The 27683-nt window shown below is 33.2% G+C and overlaps 3 protein-coding genes across 4 annotated transcripts; all 3 read right to left on the bottom strand.

Annotated features, from left to right (window-relative positions):
- Positions 1-1238: 1238 nt before the first annotated feature.
- On the bottom strand, positions 1239-4453 carry LOC112799930 (protein MAIN-LIKE 1-like). Its single transcript, XM_025841921.3, has 3 exons — positions 2867-4453; positions 2682-2769; positions 1239-2588 (listed from the first exon to the last, which is right to left on the bottom strand). The coding sequence occupies exons 1-3, from the start codon at positions 3568-3570 to the stop codon at positions 1323-1325; spliced, it is 2058 nt and encodes a 685-aa protein (XP_025697706.2). The 5' UTR covers positions 3571-4453; the 3' UTR covers positions 1239-1322.
- Positions 4454-17233: 12780 nt separating this feature from the next.
- Positions 17234-22419, bottom strand: LOC112799929 (putative GEM-like protein 3). 2 transcript variants are annotated; one of them, XR_011861757.1, is made up of 5 exons: positions 20458-21037; positions 20267-20368; positions 19294-19565; positions 18920-19080; positions 17234-17705 (listed from the first exon to the last, which is right to left on the bottom strand). XR_011861757.1 is itself a non-coding variant. In XM_072196159.1 (4 exons), exons 1-4 carry the CDS (start codon positions 20756-20758, stop codon positions 17517-17519), a joined length of 864 nt encoding a protein of 287 aa, XP_072052260.1. In that variant the 5' UTR covers positions 20759-22419; the 3' UTR covers positions 17234-17516. The 2 variants fall into 2 exon arrangements, 1 of the variants encoding a protein (XP_072052260.1); XM_072196159.1 differs by lacking the exon at positions 18920-19080 and having other exon boundaries at positions 20458-22419.
- Positions 22420-22534: 115 nt separating this feature from the next.
- LOC112799927 (uncharacterized) lies at positions 22535-25772 on the bottom strand. The gene is made up of 6 exons (XM_025841919.3): positions 25214-25772; positions 25014-25112; positions 24678-24719; positions 23983-24127; positions 23167-23268; positions 22535-22829 (listed from the first exon to the last, which is right to left on the bottom strand). Exons 1-6 carry the CDS (start codon positions 25436-25438, stop codon positions 22729-22731), a joined length of 714 nt encoding a protein of 237 aa, XP_025697704.1. The 5' UTR covers positions 25439-25772; the 3' UTR covers positions 22535-22728.
- Positions 25773-27683: the final 1911 nt, after the last annotated feature.

The following is a 27683-nucleotide window of genomic DNA, read 5'->3' as shown; positions in this document are numbered from 1 at the left end:
GTACCGGGCTTTCTGCATTCGACATGTTGCAGCGAATTTTGCCTTGACGTTCAAGGGAAAAGATGCCCGGAGGCTTCTTGTTAACGCCGCATATGCCAAGACCGAGGTGGAGTTCGACTACTGGTTTGACATTCTGCGCTCTGAGAATCCGGCAATGTGTGACTGGGCGAACCGAATCGAGTATTCGTTGTGGACACAGCACTGTGATGAGGGTCGGAGATTCGGGCACATGACAACCAACATTTCCGAGTGTGTCAACTCAATCCTGAAGGGGGTTAGAAACCTCCCTGTATGCTCCCTGGTGAAGGCCACATACGGAAGGCTCGCTGAGCTATTTGCCCGTAAGGGGAGGGAGGCCGAGGCTCAGATGGGTACTGGACAACAATTCAGTCAATACCTAGTAAAGTGTATAGAGGCCAACCTGAGAACAGCCCGGCATTTCACGGTTACTGTTTACGACAGAGACAACTCGGAGTACACCGTTGCTGAGACGAGTCCGACAGGCTCATTCTCTCTTGGTACGTACAGGGTCTCATTAGGGTCTAAGACTTGTGATTGTGGATACTTCCAAGCACTTCATTTTCCCTGTCCTCATGCACTGGCATGCTGTGCTTATTCACGGCTTACATGGCAGCCTTACGTGCACGAGGTATACCGGCTTAGCTCCGTCTTCGGCGTCTATCAGATGGTATTTGCCCCTCCCATACCGGAGGGTTTCTGGCCACCTTATGCCGGGCCTACAGTTATCCCGGATCCGAGTATGAGGCGTGCGAGGGAGGGTCGTCCTAGATCCACAAGAATTCGAACCAACATGGATGAAGCAGATCCGAACCGGCCAAAGAGATGTGGCCTCTGCAGGCAGCCAGGACACACCAGGCGTAGTTGTCCACAAGCCGCAGGCCCAAGCGGGACTGCTAGAAATCAGTAGGCGATTTGCTATGTATGTGTTTCTTTGTTATTGTAGTAGCACTTGTCCTGTATTTGTTTATAACTTTTAATGTATTACAACTTGTATGGAACAACTTTGCTTCGTTTGTGTAATGAAACTTGATAATGGTACCAAATATTTCTGTTTAAAGTATTTTACATCATTGAAATTTATAACTAGAACAAACAACATTATATAGCGGTAAAAGGATAACGAATAACATAACATGAAACTATAAATCATAACATAAAAGTATAATACATCGACGTAAATGAGACTACATAACATAAATTCAAATAACATAATAAGAAAGTACATATCATAACAACTATAACAAACCAACGAAGTACAAAATATAAAAAAGACAACAATGTGTAAACCAATATCCATGAAGTCATCTAAACAGGTGCGACCCAGTGCCGCAACGGCGTGGCACCCGTGTCCGGTAGCCCCTACGAATAAGTGGCTCCTCATCCTCAATCGACTCGTCGCTGTCATCAGGAACTGGCTGTCTCGGGGTCGTAGGCGGTACATGGACGGGTCTGGAAGAGGACGGGCCGGCAACCGAGTGTGATCCAATACTCTGTGCCGATGCTGGGGTCCCACCCATGGCAAAAGGATGCGCAGGAACTACCGTGGCAGGCTCATTCAGATCAACGTCTAGTGGTGCCTGTGTCCCTGTCGTATGAACCCGTCCGGAAGCAGCCGCATCCTCCTGCATGATGGTACGGATATCCTCAAGGAAATGTGGTCCACCAAACTCGTGCACAATGCCATCACTAGCAAGTAAGTCCCCAAACATCGAGCCAGGACTCACCCATGGAGTACTATCCTGAAGGGTATGATCATCACCGGGAACACCTACGAAGTAATCTCCAAGACCACCACCACCAAGCCCAGCATCAATGTGACTCGTGGGATCTCCCATACCGGCTCCAGGGAACCCACCATCATGCCCGCCCTGAGGTGCCCTAGGAACTCCCGCAACATCACCTCCCCCAGGCATCTGCGCACCATGTCTAGCAGCACCCACCCTCCTCCTGCCTCCTCGACCACGACCTCTCCCCACACCCCTAACTGGGTCGTCTCCGGCATCCATAGCCTGATCTACCCAGTTCCACTCACGCTGGCTACGACGTGTCCCAACTCGTGCTCTCCTCTCAATGCGACGTCTGTCAGGAACATCCTCTACCCGGTCCATGTCTGGAAGTCGGCCAGCACCCCTCTGCGTCGCCTCATCTGGAATAGGAACACCTCTCGGATCCCCCAATAACATCTCCGGCGATAAAAACCTCTTCCCGTGCTGATACCACCATGTCAAGAACTCATGCGACGGACCAGGGTCGGGCACGATGTCAAACTGTAGAATATAATCAGCACGCTCCTGCCAGTAAAGATGCCAATCGGGGTACTGTGCCGGGAACCAACGGTCCCCTCCTCTCCCGTCCTTCGACATCAGAAAGTCGATGTTCAGGGCGGGAGACGGTATGGGCTGAACGCCGCCAAACTGAGGTAAAACTCTGTCAACCTGATGCCACTCGACAACCGCAAAATAAATAACGGCCGTCCTGCATCGCCACAACATCGTATGCCGAGGCTCCAACACCTCCGGATGAACAACCTGGATGACGTCCACTCCGCTATACGGCATCCATACGAACTGCAAAAATCAAAATCAAATCATTTGTACTTTCAATTAAGTGATATAACGTGAAACACTGACTTTAGATACGGAGAAGTTCTGCTTACGTACCTGCCGAGGCTGTAGCAAGTCGATCTGCATGCGAGCCATCTGTACCCGAGGTCCCTTGTTGCTAATCCCAGGGTTGTAACCAGACCATCTGCGTACAAGAAAACAGAAGAATATAACAGAAGAATATAGGGCATAATTACAAAATAATAACAAGGAGAATATCTACTACAAAACAATAACGGTACCTCGATGCAAGGGGCCAGCTGATCTCATCATACCCAGATGGTCTAAGTGTAGGAAACCGCCAGAAAATCCATGACTGTAATAACTGTAACGGGCCAGCTAACTTAACCACATGTCTGTTGGCGACTCGGCACATGCACCTGTACATCCATGCTAGTGCAGCCGACGCCCAACTATAGCGACCCATCTCCTCAAGCCGAGCAACATATGGTAGCCATCTGATGTGTATACGATTGCCGGACTTGTCGGCAAACAGCTGCGTACCCAGTAACATCATGATGTACGCCCGGGCAAATCGCCTAACCGTCTCCTCATCTGCCCCATCTGGACACTCCCCGAATGTCTCCTGAAACCAGGTGCAGTTGACTGCGAATTTCTGCACCTGGTTCTCCGGCGGTAAAACACCGAGCAACTCCTGGAACCACTGCCAAGCAGGTCTCCCACCCTCAACGTAAATGTGGAAGTCCGTAAGGCAACCACTAACATAATCTCCGTCGACTGGCAACCCCAGCTGGTATGCGACGTCCTGAAGCGTGATAGTGCACTCTCCGAACGGCATGTGGAAGGTGTGCGTCTCAGGCCGCCACCTCTCGACGAATGCGCTGACTAGGGGCTCGTCTAGTCGGAACCATCTGTCGTTGAGTCTCGCAAGATGGTAAAGTCCCGCCATCTGCAAGTACGGGACATACCTCTCATCAAGACGCATTCCCTGTTGCCGCCTAACACTGGATATGCAACGACGAGGCTGGCCATTACATAAAACGCATAATTAGAACAGATGCACAAACCACTAACATAAGAAAAACCATTAACAAAAACCCTTAACAATAAACCGCTAAAACAAAACCATTAACACAAAACAATAAACAAAAAACATCAACAATAAACCGTTAAGAAAAACCATTAACAAAAGCCATTAACAATAAACCGCTAAAACAAAACCATTCACAAAAACCATTAACAAAAACCATCAACAATAAACCATTAACAAAAACTATTAACAAAAACCATTAACAAAAACCATCAACTAATACCATTAACAATAAACCGCTAAAACAAAACCATTCACAAAAACCATTAACAAAAACCGTCAACAATAAACCATTAACAAAAACTATTAACAAAAACCATTAACAAAAACCATCAACTAAAACCATTAACAATAAACCGCTAAAACAAAACCATTCACAAAAACCATTAACAAAAACCATCAACAATAAACCATTAACAAAAACTATTAACAAAAACCATTAACAAAAACCATCAACTAATACCATTAACAATAAACCGCTAAAACAAAACCATTCACAAAAACCATTAACAAAAACCGTCAACAATAAACCATTAACAAAAACTATTAACAAAAACCATTAACAAAAACCATCAACTAAAACCATTAACAATAAACCGCTAAAACAAAATCATTCACAAAAATCATTAACAAAAACCATCAACAATAAACCATTACCAAATATCATTAACAAAAACCATCAACAAATACCACTACCCTACACTAATTTCCTAAACCACTATCCAAAAACCATTTACAATAAACCGCTAAAACAAAACCACTAACAAAAACCATTAACAAAAACCATCAACAAAAACCACTACCCTACACTACTTTCCTAAACCACTATCCTAAACCACTAACAGTAACATAAACCATTCTAAAAAACCATTAACAAATACCATTATCATAAACCGCTTTCATAAACCACTAACCTCGTCGTTGATAACACCGGCGATATGAGCTACTCCATCCAGACGATAAAGCCTTCCCGGATCGTCCCCCATCGACAGAAACAGCCGCTCTGGTCAAGCTCGTACTGAACGCTGGTCTTTTTCTCTGGGATTTGGTGGGGTTGGAGAATGAGAAAGTGATTCGAATGAACTAGGCTCGAACTCCTTTTATAGCCGATTCCCTTGTAATTCGAATCAACTTGATTCGAATTACTATGCAAGCCCGTTTTCACCTAATTCGAATCGAATTGATTCGAACTCCTCTCACATGCGCTTCTCCTAGTAATTCGAATTAACTAAATTCGAATTCTATAGTTGTAATTCGAAACAAGTTGTTTCGAACTTCATACGTTTTTGGCGTTCCTAGTAATTCGAATCATATTGATTCGGATTACGTTCAAATCAAATTCGAATCATATTGATTCGAATTATATAGTAATTCGTCCTGGTTGATTCACGTATTGATTTTTCATTTGGCTGATTTAGGTAAATTTGAGCTCCACTTGGCTCATTTCAGTTTTTTGCCCAAGGAAATGAGTACTAAAATGTATAGAATTAACTTGTGGAAGGTCCCAGGAAATAAAATTGAATCCCAACTCATTTTTTATGCACACAAAATGGAAGGAGAAATCTCCTTTCTCCAACCCACTTTCTAGCACCCGTGAATTGGAAGTGCAACAAGTTTGATGGCTCCATCTCCCAAGTGGCACTTACGAAATTGGTGAAATAGAAGATGAGAGCAGAGAACAAGAATACAAGAAAAAGGTAGAGTAAAAATAGAAAGAGAAAATAAAGAAGGGAAAATATAATAGAGTAAAAATATTTAATTATATTTTTATTTAAATTCAAATTAAAAATAATAATAATTTATTTTATTTAATATTTATAATAATAAATAAAATTATTTATATAAGTGATATCATATAAAATAACTAATGTAATTATAATTAATTATAGGTATTACCTATTTTTTATTACTTTAATAATTTAGTCTATTTCATATATCAGTTATAGAATTATCACAGCTTTTATCACATTATATTTGTAATTAAATTACAATGATCACTATACTAATATATTTACTGACATAGATTAAATTTAGATGAGTAATTCAAAAATTACACACAAAAATAATCTCATATATGTCTATTTTTTATTCATCCAATTTTAATAAATTTTATAAAATCATAAGTCAAAGTGAAAACAAAAATGAATATTTTATTTCTGCAGAAATATCTATATCATAAATTTGTCTAAATCATATGAGTATTTAAATGCACACTTTCAGTGAAATAAAATACACCCACTTGAATAATATTCATGCAAAAAATCTTGGATGTTTATTTCTTACTTGATAGATATACATATATTTATGGAGTTTGTGCTAATATAATCAAAAGACACTTAAACACTCTTAACTCTTTTATTTAATAATTTAAAATATTAAACTATTAACACGTTACAACAAAATAATTTAAATGGTCTTTTAAATCTATTTTCACGTACAATATATAAAAAGTATTTATAGTCATTAAATTGGATATCTTCAAAAGATATTTGTATATTCAAGTGCTTTAGTGTAAAGAGTAATAAGTATCTTTTCAATATTTTTTTAAAGAACTCTTTTAATGGGTATATGAATATACATGTAATGGATTAAAATTGATTTGATATCCAACAAAGTCAAAATTTGAATACTAAATAATCTCTAACTTTATTTTCTAACTTCGTATATGTAAAAATGTAATGTTCTGTTGTAATAAAATTTACTTGACTATTATTTAAAAATTTATTTTTAATTTACTTAAATATCTGCTAAAGATACTAATAATATACATAATAATTATAAGTGTATAGACTCAGTATTTATTATATTAGTGCTAAAGTATAAAAAATTTCATACACTTTAAATTTTATTATAATTTTTTTAAAAAAGAATTATGAGGAGCTAATAGAATATTTGTACAATGTGTACAATAAAAATTTATGGAGTATTAAAATTAAGGGATTATAATCTTATTTGTCATCTTTATTACTTTTTAAGTTTATATATTTAAAAGATATTTGTCAACTAAAGTACTTTAGCCTCTTTTTAATTTAATTTTTTCTCTCTTATTACACAATAAAGATATTTTTTTTCTTTTGTAAATTGCAACTTGATAACTGACGAACGTTAAATTAATTTAAAAGAAAAATAAAAACTAAATGCATGATTATATCATTAGACGATTATAACTTTAGTATATTTAATTTTAAAATAAAAAAGAAAATTTACGGAATATATTCACTTATATTTTTATGTATAACTTATAGAAATCAAGTTTTATAAAATATTACATTTGTTCCAACTTTATCAGTTTCAATAAAAGAGCTTTTGTATTTCTTAATAACAAAATTCCTTTAGAATAGTAATAATCCTTATTTCGGATATAGTGCTCATAAGTTTTCTTAAATTTTATACATTATGATAATAAGATTTATGCAATTTGAACAATTCTTCTACCAAGACTTTATCCATAAAAGAGAAGAATTGTTTAATCATTAATGTAAAGTCTAAATCCATGTAGCGAATAAAGGAGGATAATTATGTTTTTTAATTTCCAAAAAAAATTCTATTAAAAAAAAGAAATTAATATTAATACATATAACTTTAAAGTAAAACAATATATTCACACAAGTCATATATTATATGAAGTGGTCCATCATAAATACCTAGTATAATATTAATATTTATTATTTAGGTAAAAATATTAGTATATAAGTGATATTTTTAATACAATAACTAAACATTAATAATAAATTATATCTAATACTATGTCTATTTTTGAATAAATTTATTGTTTATACAAAATTAGATAATTATCACATATTTATTATTATAATTATGCATGTAATTTGACTAAGTACAGAATTTTTTTTGAACTGATTTGTGCCCGCAAAAATTATATATACAAAAGCTTATTTATTTGTTATTATGCTTTATCAAATATTCCAACAAAATTTTCTCAAATAATAAGTCTATTTTTAAATTGACTCATTGTTTACATAAAAATTTAAAAATTATATCTATTTATTATCCCATATATTTTCTATTAATAGATCAAATACCAACTTTTATTTGAGCCGATTAATGATTACAAAATTAAATAGAAAATAAACACAAGATTCAATCTTTGCTATTTGGCCAAACAATAAATTTTTTTTGACCGATTATTTTTTGCATAAATAATAAGTATTGATTTATTTTTAATTAGTTACTCAAGTACACTTTTACCGTTAATACGTATATGTAATTTTATCATATATAAATCTTCTTTTATGCTGATTAATATGCATGATGTAAATTCTAAATAATTAGTAAATAACTAACTAATATAATTAATTAAAAATGAAATTTGATAGTTTAAGGTAATAGAGAAAATTAAAATAAGAATTTTGACAATAATTTCAAAGAATTTGGCCTAAGATTGGGTTAAACGGGTCAAACCAAACGAATTGGGCTCGTATTGGGTCCAAGTGTAATACCCTACCACACTTAATCTTATACTTAAGTCATAAGACTGAGATAGTAAAGTATTACGACTTCTAAAAGTAAAAATATATATAATAATAGTGAAAGAGATATTTAACTAGGAGCATTGAAAAACGGGTGAAATAAAAACACAAACCAAAAGCGCAACGCTCAGAAAATGAGATAACTTGAGTGCTAAGAAATCTAAGGATAATAAGTATAACCAGACAGAAAATGAGAATAGAGAGTCATGGATACAAAATAACTAACTCCTAACTCAGCCTGCAAAGTCAAGGCTGGCCGGATAATATTTACATACATACATACATATATATATATATATATATATCCCAAAATCCAATATATAAAGATACACCCTAATTCTCTCCTTAAATCTCTAAAAGGTACAAAATAAACTGACTATTCGAAGAGTAAATTATATATATAAACATAAATTATATACAGAAAGAAAACCCAAAAACAGCTTTGTTTCAGAAGTCCAGACGCCTACCGAGAAATCTCTCGACCTGCATCTAAAAAATAACACAGTATGGGATGAGAAACGAAGATTCTCAGCATGATAAAGGTGCCACGCATATAAGATATAAGGTTATGGGAATACCAGAGGCAATCCTAGAACGCCGACACTAAAATTATAATCTTAAAATATTAAACAAAAACCATAAGAGGTGGTCTTCTAAAGGGTTCCAAAACTTAACTAAAACTTGACCTAAACACTAAACCCATCTATCCTTCCTCCGTTCCTCCATCTCCGGTGAATATGCACAAATAGATAAACAAACAAGGCAAATACAGGTAATTTACAAATAATACAGATAACAATTATAATCGATAGTAGATTATAATCATGTAAGCAATCCCAAATAATTCACAAGCAAGCAATTCAAATAATATGCACATAATGCATGCGTGTCTTATGGCTGTTGATATCAACTGTCGGTTACGTAGTCATCTCAACATGTTCTCAAACTAAAAAATACACCATGGGGAGAATCTCCAAGCTGACATGGGGAAGAGATCACCCCAAACTCAATAACATCCATGGGAAGAGTCCCAAGCTGACATGGAAAAAATAATACCCCAAGCAGACATGAGGGAGATAACACCCTAAACTCAATATTATCCACGAAAAAAATCCCGGGTGACGTGAAAAAGACAGTATCCCAAGCTCAAAATACTCAACTTTTAACTCACATATGCATCTCCGGCGTGCTCGCGACATTACCTCACTTCCCCAACAAATCATAATCACTTACTCATTAATCATATATTCTATTATTCTCAATTTCTTACATTACTTTCTTACTTACCTCATACGTTTCATATTACTTGTAAAAAATCAATCATTCAAGCCTTAGTATCAGAATTCGTCATTCAAACATGCACATCCTTCTTATACAATTTATCATTTTTTAACCTTTACTTCATTTTTAAATCATCTATATTTCCTAGCTCCAACTTATAACTAAGCTTATCATTATGTTCTAGGGCTAAAAGGGTAAAAACAGAGGTTTGAAAGTTTGAAACTGAGCTTTAAAACACAAAATACCTTTGCTGAAAACAGGAAAGTCACGCGTAGGCGTGAGCGTGCAAACTTAGCCTATTACGCGTACGCATAGGCTTGCTCGTGCACGCATACACGCCAGGCAATAGCTACCCTATGCATGTGAAGGTTTCGCGTACGCAAATTGCCCCTGCCACGCGTACGCGTCGGCCACGCATACGCGTGGGCGTGAATTTTTATCAAAATTTTGGCTAAGTCTGAAATCTGCAAATTTGCTAAAATTAAACACCAAACTTTCGACGCACATAACTTTTTCATTTTAAATTAGGGTAAAGTATATTTTTTGTCCCTGAAGTTTAACAAAAGTTTCAAAATTACCCTTAAGTTTTATTTTGTTTCAATTTTGTTCCAAAAGTTTTCGATTTCCATCAAATATACCTCTACCGACTAAATTTTCAAAAAAATTAAGACCAATCTAACAATAATGCATAAAAATTATAAATGAGTTGTTTGTGTTGATGGTTATTCTTATGAAATTGTTGTTGAATTGGTCTTAAATTTTTTGAAAAATTAGCTGTTAGGGGTATATTTGATGCAAATCGAAAACTTTTGGGACAAAATTGAAACAAAATAAAACTTAAGAGTATTTTTAAAACTTTTGTCAAACTTCAGGGACAAAAAGTATACTTTACCCTTTAAATTATTTTTCCTCTGTTTTTCAAACGGCGTAAACTTCACGGACCCTATTTTCACATAAAACAATATTAAAACCATTTGGGAATTTGGAAGCTAAAGTTATGGCTTGTCAAAATTCGACCAAAAACCAAACAAACACTTATTACCTAATCAATAAGATTCTCAATCAACCATCACAAACTCATATTCATGCTCATACATTAGCCACATCATTAACTCATCATCATAAATTACAACACCAATATCAACATCAAACCAAAATCCAACCTTGTTCAAGACATATCATTAAAACACTAAAGAATTCACATACTCAAACATTTATTTTTATCCTACGATCATCTAACTTAAATTTTCAAAAAACATTATATATTAAATATGCGAAACACAATTTTGTATCTATATATTTCATGTCTATAAACAAACACAACCTCAAAAACCAAAACTTTAAAACTCTATTTATACTTAATTATTTGTTCATCTTAAAAACAATAAAAAAGAATATTATGCTGTCACTTTTATTTGATTTTGACCATTTTTATGTACACAAAAAGATGAAAACTCTTTTAATTCGATTCCGAGACACATATTATTTACCAAAAAATGGTTAAATTCTCATCTATAGCAACATGATCAGGAAGTAACCATTCCTTATTCCTTTACGCAAAAATATAAATTAAGCTTTGGCTTCTCATAAATTTGATCATATATCCACTGATTATTTTACTACATTGTAATTACTTCAAGCTAATAATCAAATTTTTCCAAAACAACTATTATGATCATTGGGTGCAGATGAACATAACCTAAAACAGTTAACATTTTAACATTGCATGCTTCCTTAAAAAAAAAAGAAAAAATTGTTTGCTCTGAGTTCACTTTTTATTAGGCTATATACATAGCAGCTTTAATTTAATTTCACTTAAAAGCTGAAATGAAATTGGTGTAGAGTATGAGATCTTAAGAAATGACATTCCCGCGTGCAAATGAAATGATCTAAACCTGCTTTATACACAGTTAATTTGATACTTTGATTAAGACATTACATGCTCAATAATCATGGCAATCTAAAAGATGATTAGTGCAAAGCACTTACTTAGATTCTAAAAACAAAAAACAAAAAATGGGATAATGCACCTGCCGCCATACCCCACCTTCCTGCATTGTCAGAGAAGAGTGTTTAATGAAATTAACCGTTCATTTTTTCTTCAAAGCATATAGATAGATACATTGCGGGCCTGTGAATTAATCAAAAGCCATATAGTAGTAGATTATGGTCCACCAGTATTATAGGCCATGACCCAAATATCATTCAACTTGCAGAGGTCATAAATTGCTATTAAGTTTTAGTGGCTCTGACAGGCCCTAAACACCGGCCTATATCTAATTTTTCCGCACATTTATTTTTCTCAAAGAAAATAAAAATTATTTTTTAAATAAGTTTTTGATAGTCATCGTGTAAAATGTTCTATCTTTTTCTTAGTCTATTCCTATAAAATTTAATTGTCTATTTCAATCTCAATTGTTAGTTTATTCTATGAAGTGTTGATATAACAAGTTTATCCTAAAAAACTTTTGAATTTTACATTATCAAAATCAAAAGATATTTTTTGCTAGGATGATTTTGTTCAAGATATAAACACACACAAAAATTGCTAAATATAACAACAACAATTAAGTGCTAACCATTATATAAGATTAACAACATGAATCAAACAATGTTAAAGTATTCAATCGTAAATTGTTTAAACTATTAATATTGTTCAGTGAAGATTTACCTGGATGAATTTAAATGAGGGAAATAGAGACTTTTGGATAATGCTTCTCGAACCGATCGGTGAGGTACCTATAAGAAAATTTGACACTCAAATTAATATTAGTCTAAGAGATATAACGATTTAGGTTAGATTGCATATTTTTATGAGGTCCGTATATATACAAGCCTTTTTTGTTTACAAGCTGTATAAGTTGGTCCAACTATAAGAAAAAACACGCACACCACTCTTTTAAAATCGAGCGTCCAACACACGCTCTTCTTCTTCAATCAAAACGCAAATCGTCAAAATTCAAGCGACATTCCAAACAAATTACGATTCTGAAGACACATTCCAACTCTTCGCGAAGAGTAAAAAAAATCAAGAAGAAAAGATACAAATCTCCATAAAAAATTATCAGAAAAAACGAAAAAACATTATTCAACGTACTGTTTTACTGTTCTTCTAGGCTTTTTTTTTTCTAGATTGTCTCTGCCATGTGCCTCATCCTTAACCAGCAAAACATTAAAAGATTTTAAGAAGAAATATACTGTTTCCCCCATGTTTTGGGTGTATTTCTTAAATGCTCTGGGTATATTTCTGTAATCTTTTGGGTGTATTCTGTAACCGTTTGGATGTATATCTGTAATTCTTTCTGTAACCGTTTGAATGTATTTCTGAAATTCCATTATCTTCAAAACAATTTCAAAACTTGATTTCAAAAATCATGAAAATCGAAAAAAAAAACGAAGCAAGAATGAGATCCAACAAATTTGGTAAGAAATTTGAAAAAAAGAAACGAAATCTTTTGAAAAATGGAAATTATATATTTGCGTGTTAATTAATTTGAATTGATTTAAAAAGTCTGTCAAAGAGGCACGTAACATAAACAGCGTGTTTAGTAGGTTTCGTTCTCTTTCAAGCTTGTAATGCTTGTAAGTGCAAGTAGAGATTAATCTTATTTTTATATATAATATTTAGAGAATGAACTTAAAAAAAATTCGAATAAATTCATATGAGATATACACAGAATTTTCGTGTGAATATAATATAGAGTACGTCTTTTGTAGTGATCTTAAAAAATATATTTTTGGGCCGACTACAGCATTAAACCAATTTGAGAGCTAGAACTTAATATCATAGTTGATTTTACATGTATATAACATGTTTCTTTTTCAAGAAACAATAACATTATCACTTATTTGATCTATGTCATGAAAATGGACGACTATGCTAAAAGCTTAATATAACGTAGACAGAGCTACAATTTTATTCAAGAATCAAGATACAATCAAAATCAAATGTAAATGCTTCTCTCTCTTTTTTTTTTTTTTTAAATTGCAATTTGAATTGTACTGAATTTGAGAGATTACATTTTTTTTCGTTTCACACTTTTACTTTAAATTATAGACTCACCTAATTTTTTTAATAGAAAAAAATGATAATCTACGGGGGATATGAAGGAATACTTCGTAAAGAGACTAATAATCTCTTGCCATAAGGATCACCAACATCACTCATAATTTAAGCAAAAAGATTTGGACTTAGAAGCTTCAGCCAAGCGTGTAGGAGAGGAGAATAAATTTTTGGGGAAAAAAAGAAGAAAAAAGAAAAAGAATTGGGTTAGTACTTAGTAGAAGCTTGTAATGATTCACACCTGTCCCACTAGGAGAAACTTTTGGAGGGGTTCTTTTTAATTAGTGAATGTCTCTCTCTTAATTAAACATCTTTTTGACATTATGAACTACTATTAATAATTTAGGTTCATTAATAGTTAATGGTGCATGGTGCATCAACAGAGCACTTTCAAAGTTATTGGACATGGTTTAAGGAAGGTTCATAATTATGATATGATAACTAGGGTCTTGGAAATTAAGAAATGTTTTGTGTTTACTTTTGTTGAGAAGTGCCACTCTGTTATCCATTATGCACATGTCAGAACATAGCTGCATGACAAGACCTATCTATAACATTAGAGGACAATGGCTTTCATTCAATTTTCTGATGACTCTTTTTTGGTCTAGAGAATCTACTCACTGATAACAAGAGTGGGCAAAAAAGATTCCTTCACTGAGGAAAAATAATCAAGGAACATGATTAATCAAAGTGTTTTTCGGTGCATAAATTTTATAGAGAATTCGAAAATAAAAAGATGTGTTCCATCATCTATCTTTATTTTTAGACAATTTAGATAAAAAATCATTGACACCAAAATATCTCCCATTAATCAACTGCAACAATTTGAAAACAAGAAACTGAATCATGAATGATATGCACCAAGTAACTTGCTGCATGATAAACCAAAATAATTTAATAATACAAATTCCATAAGAGTTATTATTATTATTATTATTATTATTATTATTATTATTATTATTATTATTATAAATTTGGGCCTCATAATTTATCTTACTGTATCATAACATATCATGAAGAAAATTTGGTAATATAGATGAGAAGTAATGTTACAGTGTCAAGAAAACTTTTGAAAATTTTTGACAAAATATAAAAATCTATAATTATATTGAATGAAATAAAGTGTTACCACTTACCAACTACATCCAATGAAAGGTCAACAAATATGTCCCATCAATTCATTGTGACAGATAAATCCAAATAAAAAAATCTAACTATTTAGCATTTTCCTAAAGATGATCACGGGCTATAATGTCAAAGCATACCTTGAGGAACAAAGATTAGGGCATTTGCTGTTTACATAACTAAGATTGGTTCATAGCTGTTAAATTGACAGATGAGTGATAGAGAGGGAAGGAATGGACTGATGGTCCAAAATAAGCTGGTTTTGTGTGTAACAGCACTTTTACCATTCTTAAAGGTGAGGTATCATTTAGTAAGTTATCAATATTACCACTCAGTATAAAAATGGGCATCAACTTGTATATAGGAAATCTCATTACAAGTTTATCCGAGCTGCTGTCTCAATAATTTTGGTTTCTGATTGTTAACCTTGTAATTCATCTCTTCCTCACTTCCCAATTGGGTAAGTGAGTGTTATCTATCTAAAAAACAAGCAAAAAGTTTCATTTTAAGTTTAGAATATAGTAGAAGTCCTGGAAAAAATTCTTTCATTTAATCCTATCATTTGGATTAATATTTCATTTTTACTTATTTATTTGATTTCAATTCTTTGACGGAGGTGCTTTGATACAACCTATAAAACACGGACACTCCAATGAGTTGTCGTGTCCGCATATCGGACACATTTTGGACACGACACTCATTGACACTCGTCCGACATGCGTGTCTGCTATGTCCAGCCGTGTCTTAATGAAAAATAAAATTTTTTTTCTAGAAACGCTTGAAAACACCCAAATACCATCACGTATTAGTGTGTTCAATCTTATTCTTAATATATATTCTTGAAATAAAATTAGATATAGTATTATTATTATTTATTAAAACAAAAAATATTTTAAGTATTTGATATAATTAAAATAAGACATTAAAAATAATTTTAAAAAATTAATTTATATTTTAATATTAATAAAATATCAAAATATCATTACTATTTATCTAAAAAATACTTTATATTTTATATGTATGCGTATCCATGTCTTATAAGATTTTAAAATTCGAGTGTTGGATACAACCATAACTTCTCTGTCAGCAATTCTTGTCATCGGTGCAAGAGTCAACTGGAATCGATCCTCCACTGCTTCCAAGACTATGAGAAAGCTAAAGTTGTTTGGAACATTCTTGATCCCTCTCTTCTTGACAATAATAAATTGATTGACTTCTTATCTAGGCTTAGATGGAATATACCAAGAAGAGAATGGCTTACGGCAGCTGGTATTTAGTGGATTTGGCGACATCGGTGCCAAGATGTTTTTAATTTGAAGAGCTTTGGCCGAAGAAGAAGGTAGCGATGCTTGCTAGAAGTCTTGAGTTATGAGTTGATGTCCTTGTAGAACAACAGATCCGTCATCACTACTATAAATAGGAGATTCAAGTGGGAGCCTCCCCCAATCATACCCACAAAGTAAACTATGATGTGTCTTCTGAGATGCTCAATTGGCTGGATTTGGTTGTATCTTGAGGAATGACAAAGGTAGTTGGGTGTTAAACTATTCGGACGCTCTCTCCTTTTAGCACATAACACGCTAGAAGTTGTTGGCAGCATGGCAGGGGCTTAATTTGGCTTGGGAAGCAGGTTACAGATATATTATTTGTGAAACAAATTCCCTAGTTGGATATCTAGTTTTGAGTAATATTAATAGTCATAGCTCACATAGTGATAATGACATTGTAGTCAAGATGAATTGGAATATTCAATTTCATCATATCCGAAAAGAGGAAAATAGCACTGCTGATTAGATAGCAAAAACTGGCGCTAAGAGTGACATGAGTTATGTTACCTGGATCAAGCCTGGAGAAGAATTAGAACTTCCGATGAAAGAGAGTGTAGTTTAATCTAGTGTGTTTTGCTCTTTGAGCTAGTCTTTTTCTTTCTTTGTTTCTGTTTTTTCCTTTAGACAACAAAAAAAATTCATCGTTTGAGAAACTAAAGTAGCATTTATTTTAAAATATTAGAACCAAGATTAAAAAACTGGAACTCAGTATTATGTTTGTTGATCCTGGAAATAAAATTTTTATCTATGTCCTTAAAGTTCCACTATTTCAATACTTCCAAAAAGTGATGACAAGAAGACTGAAATTTTTAAAAACAGAGACTATAATTTTAATAACATTTTATACCTAAAATACCCTAATTTTAATTAATTAATTCTAACTTTATCTTTTGTATAAATTAAATTAAAATTTCATTCTTATTTCAGTCTTTGTCTTCTACTTTACACCAAATATAATACTGAGACTTATTTTAATTTCTATCCTTCAATCTCTGACTCTCTTAGAGATTCTCTTTCAAACGCTACCTAAGAAGCTACACTACACAGACTCACTACACACTAGAAAGGGTTCTATATTCCATTTCTAAGATTTAAACCCTGGTGCAACTAGGTAAAAGGCCTACAACTATGCTTAACATCCTAGTTCGAAGAGTTATGCTATGCATTCTATAATTATGATAAGCAATAAAACAAGGCCCGAATACGAGAGGGTTTTCTTTTTTTTTTTTTCCTTGGGGGGGGGGGGGGATAAGGGAAATTACATTGACACATACTGATTAGAATTCCATAAAATAATAAATAAAATTGTAAAATAGTTATCTAAACTACTCTAACGGATCGATCCCCTTAAATGATCCACTCATCCAGACACAACCTGTGGTTTAGTTAACAATAACATCAACAAAATTGGCAAAACTTTGAATGGTGCCAAATGCATTTATCAACAGCTACACAAAAAGAAAAAAAATAAAAGAAAAAAGAATCCACCAACCTATAACTCTTGTAACAACATGCACATGTAATGTGAATGAAAGTCTAAATATTACAGACAGACCATTATTCAGATTGCAATCTGCTGGCTTCAAACAAGTTTTGCAAGCATTCAACAGCACCTTCATAGTTTAAGAAGCCCATATACCAAAATTCATGATTGTCAGCAGAAATCACCTGGATGTACTTTTCAGAGGGATTGACTCGGCTTGCCGAAGGATTAACCGCTTTTAGCTGATGTAATGGGATGACTACCTACAGATATTACAACAAATCAATAAAAAAAGAATGAACAAATGGCGAGAAAATGATTTAAGATCAATCAAATTTAACAGCAAAAAAAATATATATATAAGTTACATAGATTTCTTATTTTGTCACTTCACTTCTCAATCACTTAGGGACTTTGGGCATCGCATAATACCCAAGTTCCTAACAATACACCGCCTTTGGAGAGCTAACATCCATGGCCACTTCACTCTATCGACACTAGCCACTTTGCCACCAGCTATCAGTATTTACCTTAATCCAGTCTATAGGTATCCTGCTCCATGACGCCGGCAAGCTAGGCTCTAATACCATTGTTAAATATCTAAAGAAAGTTGGAAACCTCACCCTAAAAGCTAGCTGTTAAAGGAGAACTATTCTTCTTAAATACAACATCAAACATCCCATACTCCTCAATCTATACCATTGTTAAGTATCTAAAACAAGTGGGAAACCACACCCTAAAAACTAGCTATTAAAGGAGAAGAACTATTCTTAAATATAACATCAAACATCCCATACTACTCAATCTAAGACTTTGGGCACCCCATAATACCCAGAGTCCCAAACACATGCTAATATAGGGCACTAGGTTAATAACTTAATAATGAAGGCATTCAATTTAAGACACTTGGGGGATATCTTTTATCAACCATTACATCATCAAACATTAGAAAATGCAGAAACAATCTTCCTAGAAGCCCTTCACGATGAAACATATGAAGAATATTGATTCTTCCATATTCATTGATATATGTATTCAACAGTGTCCTAGATGAAATATGTTCCGTTTAAATAAAAATGTTCCGTTTATTATTTGTTACATCACATTTACTTAAACATTTTTGTTTGTATAACAATTTGATCGTCATAAAATAATTATATCATTGTATAAGTAATTTGAAAGCATAGCTAGGATCAAGCTGAGACTTGAGCTCAAGTTTTAATCAACAGATACTTGGGCTTAAATTCTCAAACTTGAAATCAGATTTGATATTTCCTGTCCAGTAGGAACTTGAACCCATGACCACCAGCCACCAAGTCACAAGGAAGCAAAGTTATCATTGCTCCATGGCTCACATTTCCATGGATAGCTTATTTAATTAAACAAATTTTAAACTTGCCACTAAATTCAAAATCAGACCAGTACAAAAGATTGCCACTTTGGCGGAATGAACAAACAGTTGAAAGTTAAACACAACCTTATTCCTGCAAGCAGTTGTTGAAAAGTTCAAATCAGTGAGTCTTTGAGCAGCACAACACAGGGTAATTAAATTTTGGTGCAAATGACACCTCAAAAGACAACTCTTAGTCTCTCCCCACCAAAGAAAAAACTCTTGTTATTTTCCCAGAACCAGAATAGCTGCATATGCAAGGTTAGTCATTGATTTTAATGAGCCTCCTAAGTTTCAAAAATCACCATTATCTGGAATTTGCATTCATTGTGGCTAATACCTTTAGATAAGTCCAATATAAATAGATATAGCTGCTTTCAATAACAAATACACAAGTCACCCAGACAGATTGAAAAAAATGGTTTATTTTTCAAATATTTATTTCTTTATTTAATAGGTACCTTATAATAGCTCCATTCTGTTTGGTTGTCGGATTTATAGGAAAGAGGATTGTCACTACAATAAGCAAGTTTTGCAGTGGATATATACAAAATTCCCATTACTGGTCCAGCTGATGTGGATAGATAACATGCAAAAGAATTTTGAAGATGTTCCCCTGGAACTGTGTCAAAAGTACGTAGGAAAATTTTCTCGTAACCACCTTCTGCAAGTACCTTTGTTCCCTGGGCAATTCGTCCCACAGCAGCTTCAGTGAAACTTGGGTTTGTTTTTACTGATCACGACATAAGTGAAAGAGGCCAGTCATGTTATGCTGGAGATTCAATGTCATCAAGAATGATAATAGGGACAAAAACAACAGAGACAGACAATCCACTAACTACAGTGATCATTAATACCGAAAAACTCAACAGACACTATGGTCACTCATGAAAATAGGAAAACATGTAGGAGTTATACATCAGCAAGAAAACACCACCTAAGCAAATGGGTATGGCACACTTAAATGACAGCTGCGGAAAAAGATTCTCTAAAGAGTCTAAAGTGATAAAATAAGAGGTTAATCACAATTGAATTTGTAACCTTTATCATCGTGAGCCCCACTACCTAGATTCAAGGGTGATTAAACTTTCACTTTCTCACTTTAGAGGAACTTAATCCAACAATGCACCGCTGGGAACGTAAAAACACCTCAGTATTTCACTTTAGATGCAGGCTCACAATCGTTACCATGATCATACTTGATTCTACAACACTGTAATATTAGTTCCTACCGTTCTCCATAGTGACATGTAAAACAGAGTAAAATTTCCACAATATACCTAAATTTCTTCATGATGGTTCCGAATTCTCACAACAGGTCGTTCAAATTCCATGTTTCATCCTATAGAATCAACTAACCCTATTCCTTGGAAATAAAAACAACTAACAAAACACGAATTAAAAAGAAAAAGGAGAAAAAAAAAACACACGTACAGTGCTGCCAAGTGTTTCCGGCAAGAGTCTCAGCCTTACGGGAAGCTTCTCCCACCTTCCTTCTCCACCTGCCAAGCACATTCCTAACGGTTTCCACCTTATCTGAAAATATACATGTATAACATTCAGAAACATTGTTCAAGGAGATAGAGGCACCGAAAATTCTAGAAGCAGCTGGCACAGTCACTCACCCGTGACGTTGAACGAAGAAGATGAAGAAAAGTAGGGATTGGAACGAGATTCCTCGGGACTCGACACGAAGGTTGATTCGGTCACCAAGTCAGGACTCCACCGCACCGACTTCTTGACGCTTCCCGGTGAAGCTGCGTGCTCAACAGATCCCTCCGTCGACCGCATCGATTCCGATCCCGACGAAACCGGTGGCTTTTCTGCGGTGGCCTCATCGGAGCTCTTCGCGTTTCCGTTCAGGGCGTGAGCTGTTGGATCCTTCGGATCAGGTCGTCGGTCTTGTTCCAGCGTGGTTTGTTCCATCTTAGCGGAGCCTGGGGAGTGAAGGGTAGCGCGTGAGCCGGCGCGTGTTGATTTTGGATTTGAACGCCTTCGTTGTGTGTTGAATTGGTAAAGAAGTACGGGTGTCTCTTTTGCTGAGAAGCAAAAACAAAAGTAAAGTAAAACAGAAAGAACTAATAAGAAGCTTCTAAGTTTTTTTTTTTTTTTTAACAGAGAGAAGCTTCTACTTGAAAATTGGAACTTGTAAGTTGCAAACCGGGATTTGAGAACGACATGATTGTAATTTCATTTAATTAAAATGTTATAAGAAATCGTACCTTTTAGAACTTAAAACATATGAGTTTTGGATTTTGATGAAAGATTAATAAAATTATTAGAAATGTTAAACCCCCAACTTTTTTAATCAAATCTTGTCAAGTCAAATTTAAGTAAGTGTGCTTCTTCAACATTTTTTTTTGTATATTCTCTTTTTTTTGTTTTATCTTTTTTTTATTATCATTATCATTATTTTTTTTTTTCTCTTATTCATTCTTTCTTTTTCTATTCTTCTTGCTTCTTCTCTTCCTTATTTCATTTTTTTTATTTTCTTTTTTCTCTTTTATTATATTCGTTATTATAATTATCTTCATCTTCTTCTTTTTCTTAAATCAGTAGCACACAATTAATTTAACAATAATAAAAAATACAGATTTTAATTATAAATGACATAAAAAAAATTTGAATGATACAAAAAAATTTAAAAAATTACAAATCCAAAATTTTAACTCACTCAACCAACAAAATACACTTAAATATATTTTAAATTAAAAAGAACATATCAATTTCTTGCAAAATAACACAAAAATTACTAAGTACAATACCACATAATTTATTCCGTGATAATAAACACACATAATTTAATTGAAAATGATATATAAATTTTTGATAAATAACACAAACAATTTTTAAAGAATCATAAGATAAAAATCTTAACTCACTCAACTAACGAAATACATTTAAATATCTTTTGAATAAAAAAATATATGAATTTATTACAAATAACACAAAAAAAGCTAGACATCTTATATATGAGTTTAACACCACACAATCAGTTTAATGATAACAAAAATACATTATTTAATTAAAAATAACATAGAAATTTTAGTAAATGAGACAAAAAAATTCTTCAAAAGATCACAAGTCTAAAATTTTAACTCATTCAATTAATAAAATATAAATGTATTTATATCAATTTATTACAAATATCACAAAAATGAACAAATATCTTATCTATGAATTTAATACTACATAGTTAGTTCAATGATAATAAAAATATATTATTTAATTAAAAATAATACAAAACTTTTTATTTTTGATAAGTTTTATTTGGTTAAGAAATTTTATGAGTCATGGACTCATGGTTAAAAGTTTTTGTCAAATCTTATTGGTGTGAAGGATCTACGTCTTGGACCTAAGGTCGGATTTCTTCTAATTGAACCCTTATATTGGGCCTCATCATTAGGCATTTGTCGAAACAAAAGCATTGACTGTAATACCAAAAAAAAAAAAAGCACTCACTGTAATCGATCGCTAAGGAGATGCTTCTGAAGAAAATGGGCCATCACTGACAATATTCTATGTTTTTTAAATATTTTTTTTTTATAATTTAACTCAGTTAATTACATCAACAATATTTATGACTTTTAACCAGCGAGTTCAAGACCAAAAAAAATAAAAAACCAGCGAGTTTTTCACTAATATTAACAGCCCATTATTATTATTATTATTATTACATACATTGATATCAAAGACAGCGAGTTTTTCACTATTATTTTTTTCTTATGTTTATTTGCATTTATTAAAATTTGAACTCCCAATATTGTCCTTATGTCTGTAGTCCAAATTGGACCCATTTTCGGTAATGAAATGACATAACTACCTTTGATAAAAAAAAAAAAAAGAGTGGTTATAATAAATTTATAATAATAGTTTCTACAGATATTTTCCAAGTTTCAGAGAAGTGACAATGGGCCAACGCGACGGTCACTCACTACCATAGGAATCCTCTTAATATTCTCAATGAAACCTACCATAATTTCAAGACTCTTATCATCTGCAAATAAACAACAACCATCGGATCCAAATAAATAAATATAATATATAAATAAGAATTTGACTAACCAGTGTTTAAAGATAAAAGACACCGAGTCACCAAAAAATAAAACGATAAAGACTAAAAGACACCTGCTAATGTTATTAATTATTTAAGAATTTTTTTAAAGTTGGATAGCTTTAAAACTATTTTAGTTTTATTTTTGTAGTTATAAACAAAAATGTTTCCATTTTTTTTTATATATAAAACTGTATCAATCCATGAATGTATAGAATAAATTACAATCACGGTCATTATAATTATTAGTAGTCATTCAAAAAATGATACTAAAACTAACCAAGTTTGGGGATTGTGTGGCCTCTTGGATGACGAATGACAATAGGGTCTCTAAATGCTTGAAGCAAAGCTATGCTCTCTGGTTTCTGGAAATCCGATTCGCCTTCACAAAACATATCTTGTTATTAATAATACTAGTGGAATAATAGATATTTACATGTCTTAATTCACCCTTTTTTATTCAGCGTGTATCATTTAATAATAGTAAAACAGTAATATTAAAGAAACAATAACTAAAAATTATCTTATTTAATTTAATATCTATAATTTTATATGTGTTTCATTTATAATTATATTTTTATTATATCTAATATTATTCAATTATTTAGACGACAATTAATGAATATAAAAATAAAGTAAATAGTAATTAAAAAATATAAAATAAGATAATTTTTTATTATTTTAGACTATTTTTTATTATCTTTCAAATATTTTTAGTAATAAAAATATAATTAGTCAAAATATTAAGAATTTTACTTTGGTAATAAAAAATTCTTTGAATTCAAATTTTGGAAATAACAAACATTTCGCTTATGAATTTAAGAAAAACCTGTATTTTAAAAAAGAAAAGTTAGGTAGAGAAAATTAAAGATGGAGTAGTGCTAGGGAGCCAATGGTCTAAACGTAAACGCTTGACTTTCCGAATCTGAAACTCTAATACCATGTCCTGAAACCACTCATCCCAAAAGTGTAATCTGATAAGACAATGTAACACTAATAATCATATCTCTAATACTTTCTAAATCTTTATTGTACACACATTATACGCTTAGGTTATTGGCTCCCTATACTTTCTCTTAAAGATGAGAAAACCTACCTATAAAGTGGAGAGATAGGCAATCAATTGGATCTGAAAATGCATTGGAAGCCAGTTTAGGCATTTCATACTTGTTTCCACCAAACTTGGCTCCTGATATCAAAATCAAAAACTTGATCTTCTCTACCTTCGCAAGTGCTACTCCCTAAAGTCATCATTGTCACTCAAGTTAATCAATTCAAATCAAATATAGCTCATCTTTAATTTAGATTGCAGTCTAACTAGTAAGTATTTTAGAATGAATAAGAATAATGTTACGTGATAAATAAAATTTATTATTTTTAATTAACATCTGACTAACAAAAATATTTTTATATTAAAATCTAAATCTTCAACCCTTAAATTCTAATATAGTATAAATATAAAATATTAATCCAAAATATTGATTGATTTACAGTCTTCATTCAATACAATTCTACATTATCTGTAAAAGCTAAGCTAAGATTCCTTTCCTTTTCTCTGTTTTTCATCACACAACCACTTCCTGTCTAAGCTACTATCCATTCATTGTTCAATTCTAACATTTTTGGTGGGTGAAAAATTGTTCTTGAAGTCACATCTTGTCTTAATATATGTATGTCTTTTTTATTAACTACAAATAAACTTGTATACCTCAATATTTTTATACAATTCTAAGATAGTTATATGTGAAACAAGATCGATTAAGTATCACAAAATGGATTGAAGACAATTACCTGAGCTTGCATTCCAGGCAAAGCAGAAGCTACAAGTGCGCCCTGAGATCATTGCTTGGTTAATCAAATGGGAAGAAAAAGGAAAATTTAAGAGAAGGGGAGTACCATATATATACTGAACTTAATAATAATAAAAAGAATATTAGATATATATAATTATTTTCTGTGAATGATGATTATATGTCCAACAAATACTAGCTGTTACTTTATCTTTTTGTCTTCAAGTCAACAATCCTAAAAGTACTAATTAAGTATTGAATGGTTTAAAAGCTGGAACTTTTCTCTTATAATTAAAACACCTAAAGATCTCCGAAGAAATCATTAATCGAGGCTTACCTGAGAGAATCCAAGTAAACCATCAAAAGGGCCATTCTTTACCATGTAATCTTCAATGTATGCTACACATTCTTCGAAGTTGCTGACCAGTGAAAGATCCTGTATATGAATACATAAGCAACTATTATTAGCAACATGTTTTAGAACATTGAGTTAATTCATCGTCACTATTTCACTATAAAGTTTATAATAACAGTAACCTCGTTGGTTCGAAACCATTCATAGTAAGGAGGATCGGAAACACCAGCGACTGCGGATTTTGAATGTGCTGGAAACTTGCCATCGAGGAACACAAGTTGCAGCTTTTGTGTTACAATTTCTGGCCACCGTGACATTATTGATTTCTTGAGGATTTTACCACTGGTCCTGTATCCATGGAAGCAAAGGACTCTGGGTTTTCGTTGTTGGTTTTCATTATCTTCCATGTTGCTCCTATAACTTGCTTTCAGATTGATTTTTTTAGTTTAATTTATTTTTAATTTGATGCCTGTTACGTCCTTTTACCAAGGATCGTTTTTGGCCGAAAAAATTTAATATGGAAATACTATTGGAGATGTATGTGGTCCAAAATAGGATTGTGAGGTGGTGTTTTTAGGTATCATGGGCCTTCTCCTCGCACTATATAAAAAGGCTTTTAAATTTATTTTATTACATCTCGTACTATTCAAGAAAGCTGTGCAATCAACTTTGGCGGTCCCGCAACGAGCTGGTATTCAAAGGAACCAATGCAACAATTGAAGAGGAGATTGAGTGTGCGACAAAGGAATTTGAAGATTTTCTAAAGATAAACTCAAGAAACAAGGAATTAAGGATAGTTGACTCTTCATTGGCTCAATTAAGAGAGACTTAGGAGATGCCACCAATTAGAATTGTGAAAATTAATGTTAATGCATCAGTGCTAAGAAATGTGCATAGAGATGTGAGTGTGATTGCAAGGAATGAGATGGGCTTAATTTTGGAGGCAGCTAGCGGGGCTATATCCTTTCACTTGGAGGCCTCTGAGGCTGAGACTGATGAGTTTGGAAAACTCTTGTTTAATTTTGATGATGAACAAACATTATTAAATATTTAATTACAAAATTATTAATTTGATCTCAACTCATATTTACTTAATTAATAATTTTGTGGTGCAGATTTTATTTGGGCCGAAAATGAAATTCTGGATTAAGCCTAATTAGCCTTGCTACATGCTTCTCTGCTATGAAGCTGAATTATAATTTGGGCCGAACAAAAACAAAAGAAATGTTGCAAAGCCCAAGTGTGAATTTTGTTCAGCCTTGATTTCAAAGATTATAACCAACAAAGTAGAGCTGAATTATTATTGGGCCAAAAATTAATAATTGTTGCAACCAAGCCCAACTTTACATTTGATGAGAGTTTCCTATGCATGATCCGAATCTACTAAGCATGTAAAGCATAGTTCCATAGCTTCCAACGGAACTCCTTTACTCATCATGATGGATTTCAAATTTATTAGAACAAATTTGATAAGTGCATGGGAAATATGAGAGAGAGGATCATTGACATGATTGATGGCATTAACTTTACACGCCACCCAGGGAAGAAAAAGCAAGCTATCTTTAATTAATTTGTTTAATCACTTTGAATTACTTTTTCTTCACATTCTCTCTTCTCTCTCATCTCTTTCCTTCTCTCTTCGGTTATTACACAGGAAACAATGGCTTCCATAAAAGCAAAATGGAGCTACCGAAGCAAGGGAAGAACAAGCTACAAGACCATCAAGCTAATGATGGCAAGAAAACATACTAAAATAAAAATGAGCTGTGGCTGAGATTATCACCTAATCTGGTAAGATTTGGTGAGGTAATCTCGGATCCTTCATGCTCAAAAAGGAAGGATGAAGATTCGGCCAGCAAGGAAGATCTTGGAGGCGTGGCTTGTCTTCGATTCTGATCAACCACCACAGGGAGTAGCTAGAGTGGCAAAGTGATGGTTGAAGACATCAGATGAAGTCATAATCATCATGAGGCATCAAGGGCCTGAAATCCATCTTGGAGAGCAAGCCAAGGATGGAGAGCCCGGATTGATGAAGGGTGATGATCAAGAAAGGACTAGAGGTAATTGCATGTTGGGTTTTGCATGGTTATCTCTTCTCTCTCTATGTGGCCGAACCGGTTCTGTTTGTTGAAGGAGGAAGAAGTCGGTTTGGGTGTTGGCTTCAAGTGTGGAGGCTTCTCTCTTCTTTAAAAAGGGAGAACAGCCACTGTTTGGAGCAAGGAGTAAGATTTGAGAGTGCAAGGCACAGAAGGCTCAGAGCTACCTAAGCTAGCAGTTCTTCTTCTCCTTCAATGTTTTCTGTTTAATATTTTTCTGTTTAATTTTGTCATGTCTTGAGTCTCATGGAAAAAGGCAAACAGTGAGGTTTGTATGAAAAAGCCATAGAGCGGAAAAAGGCAGAGAGTGCAAAATTAAAAGAAAAAGTCATAGATGTCTTATAGTTCCTTTGTACATCTGTGTTGTGTTTCATTATTCTGTGGGAATCCCCTTGTAAGTTGGGTTAGCACTTTACAAGTTGTAATCTGGATGATTATAGTGAAATTCCATCATTGTTGTGATGGAGACTGGATGTAGGCTGCACTGCACTTAGCAGCTGAACCAGGATATATCCGTGTGTAATCTTCTCTCTCTTCCTACCTCAATTCTGTTTTT

This window comes from Arachis hypogaea, chromosome 5 (genome assembly GCF_003086295.3).
Source record: "Arachis hypogaea cultivar Tifrunner chromosome 5, arahy.Tifrunner.gnm2.J5K5, whole genome shotgun sequence".
NCBI classification, from domain to species: domain Eukaryota; kingdom Viridiplantae; phylum Streptophyta; class Magnoliopsida; order Fabales; family Fabaceae; genus Arachis; species Arachis hypogaea.
This window is presented reverse-complemented; position numbering and strand designations above follow the sequence as displayed.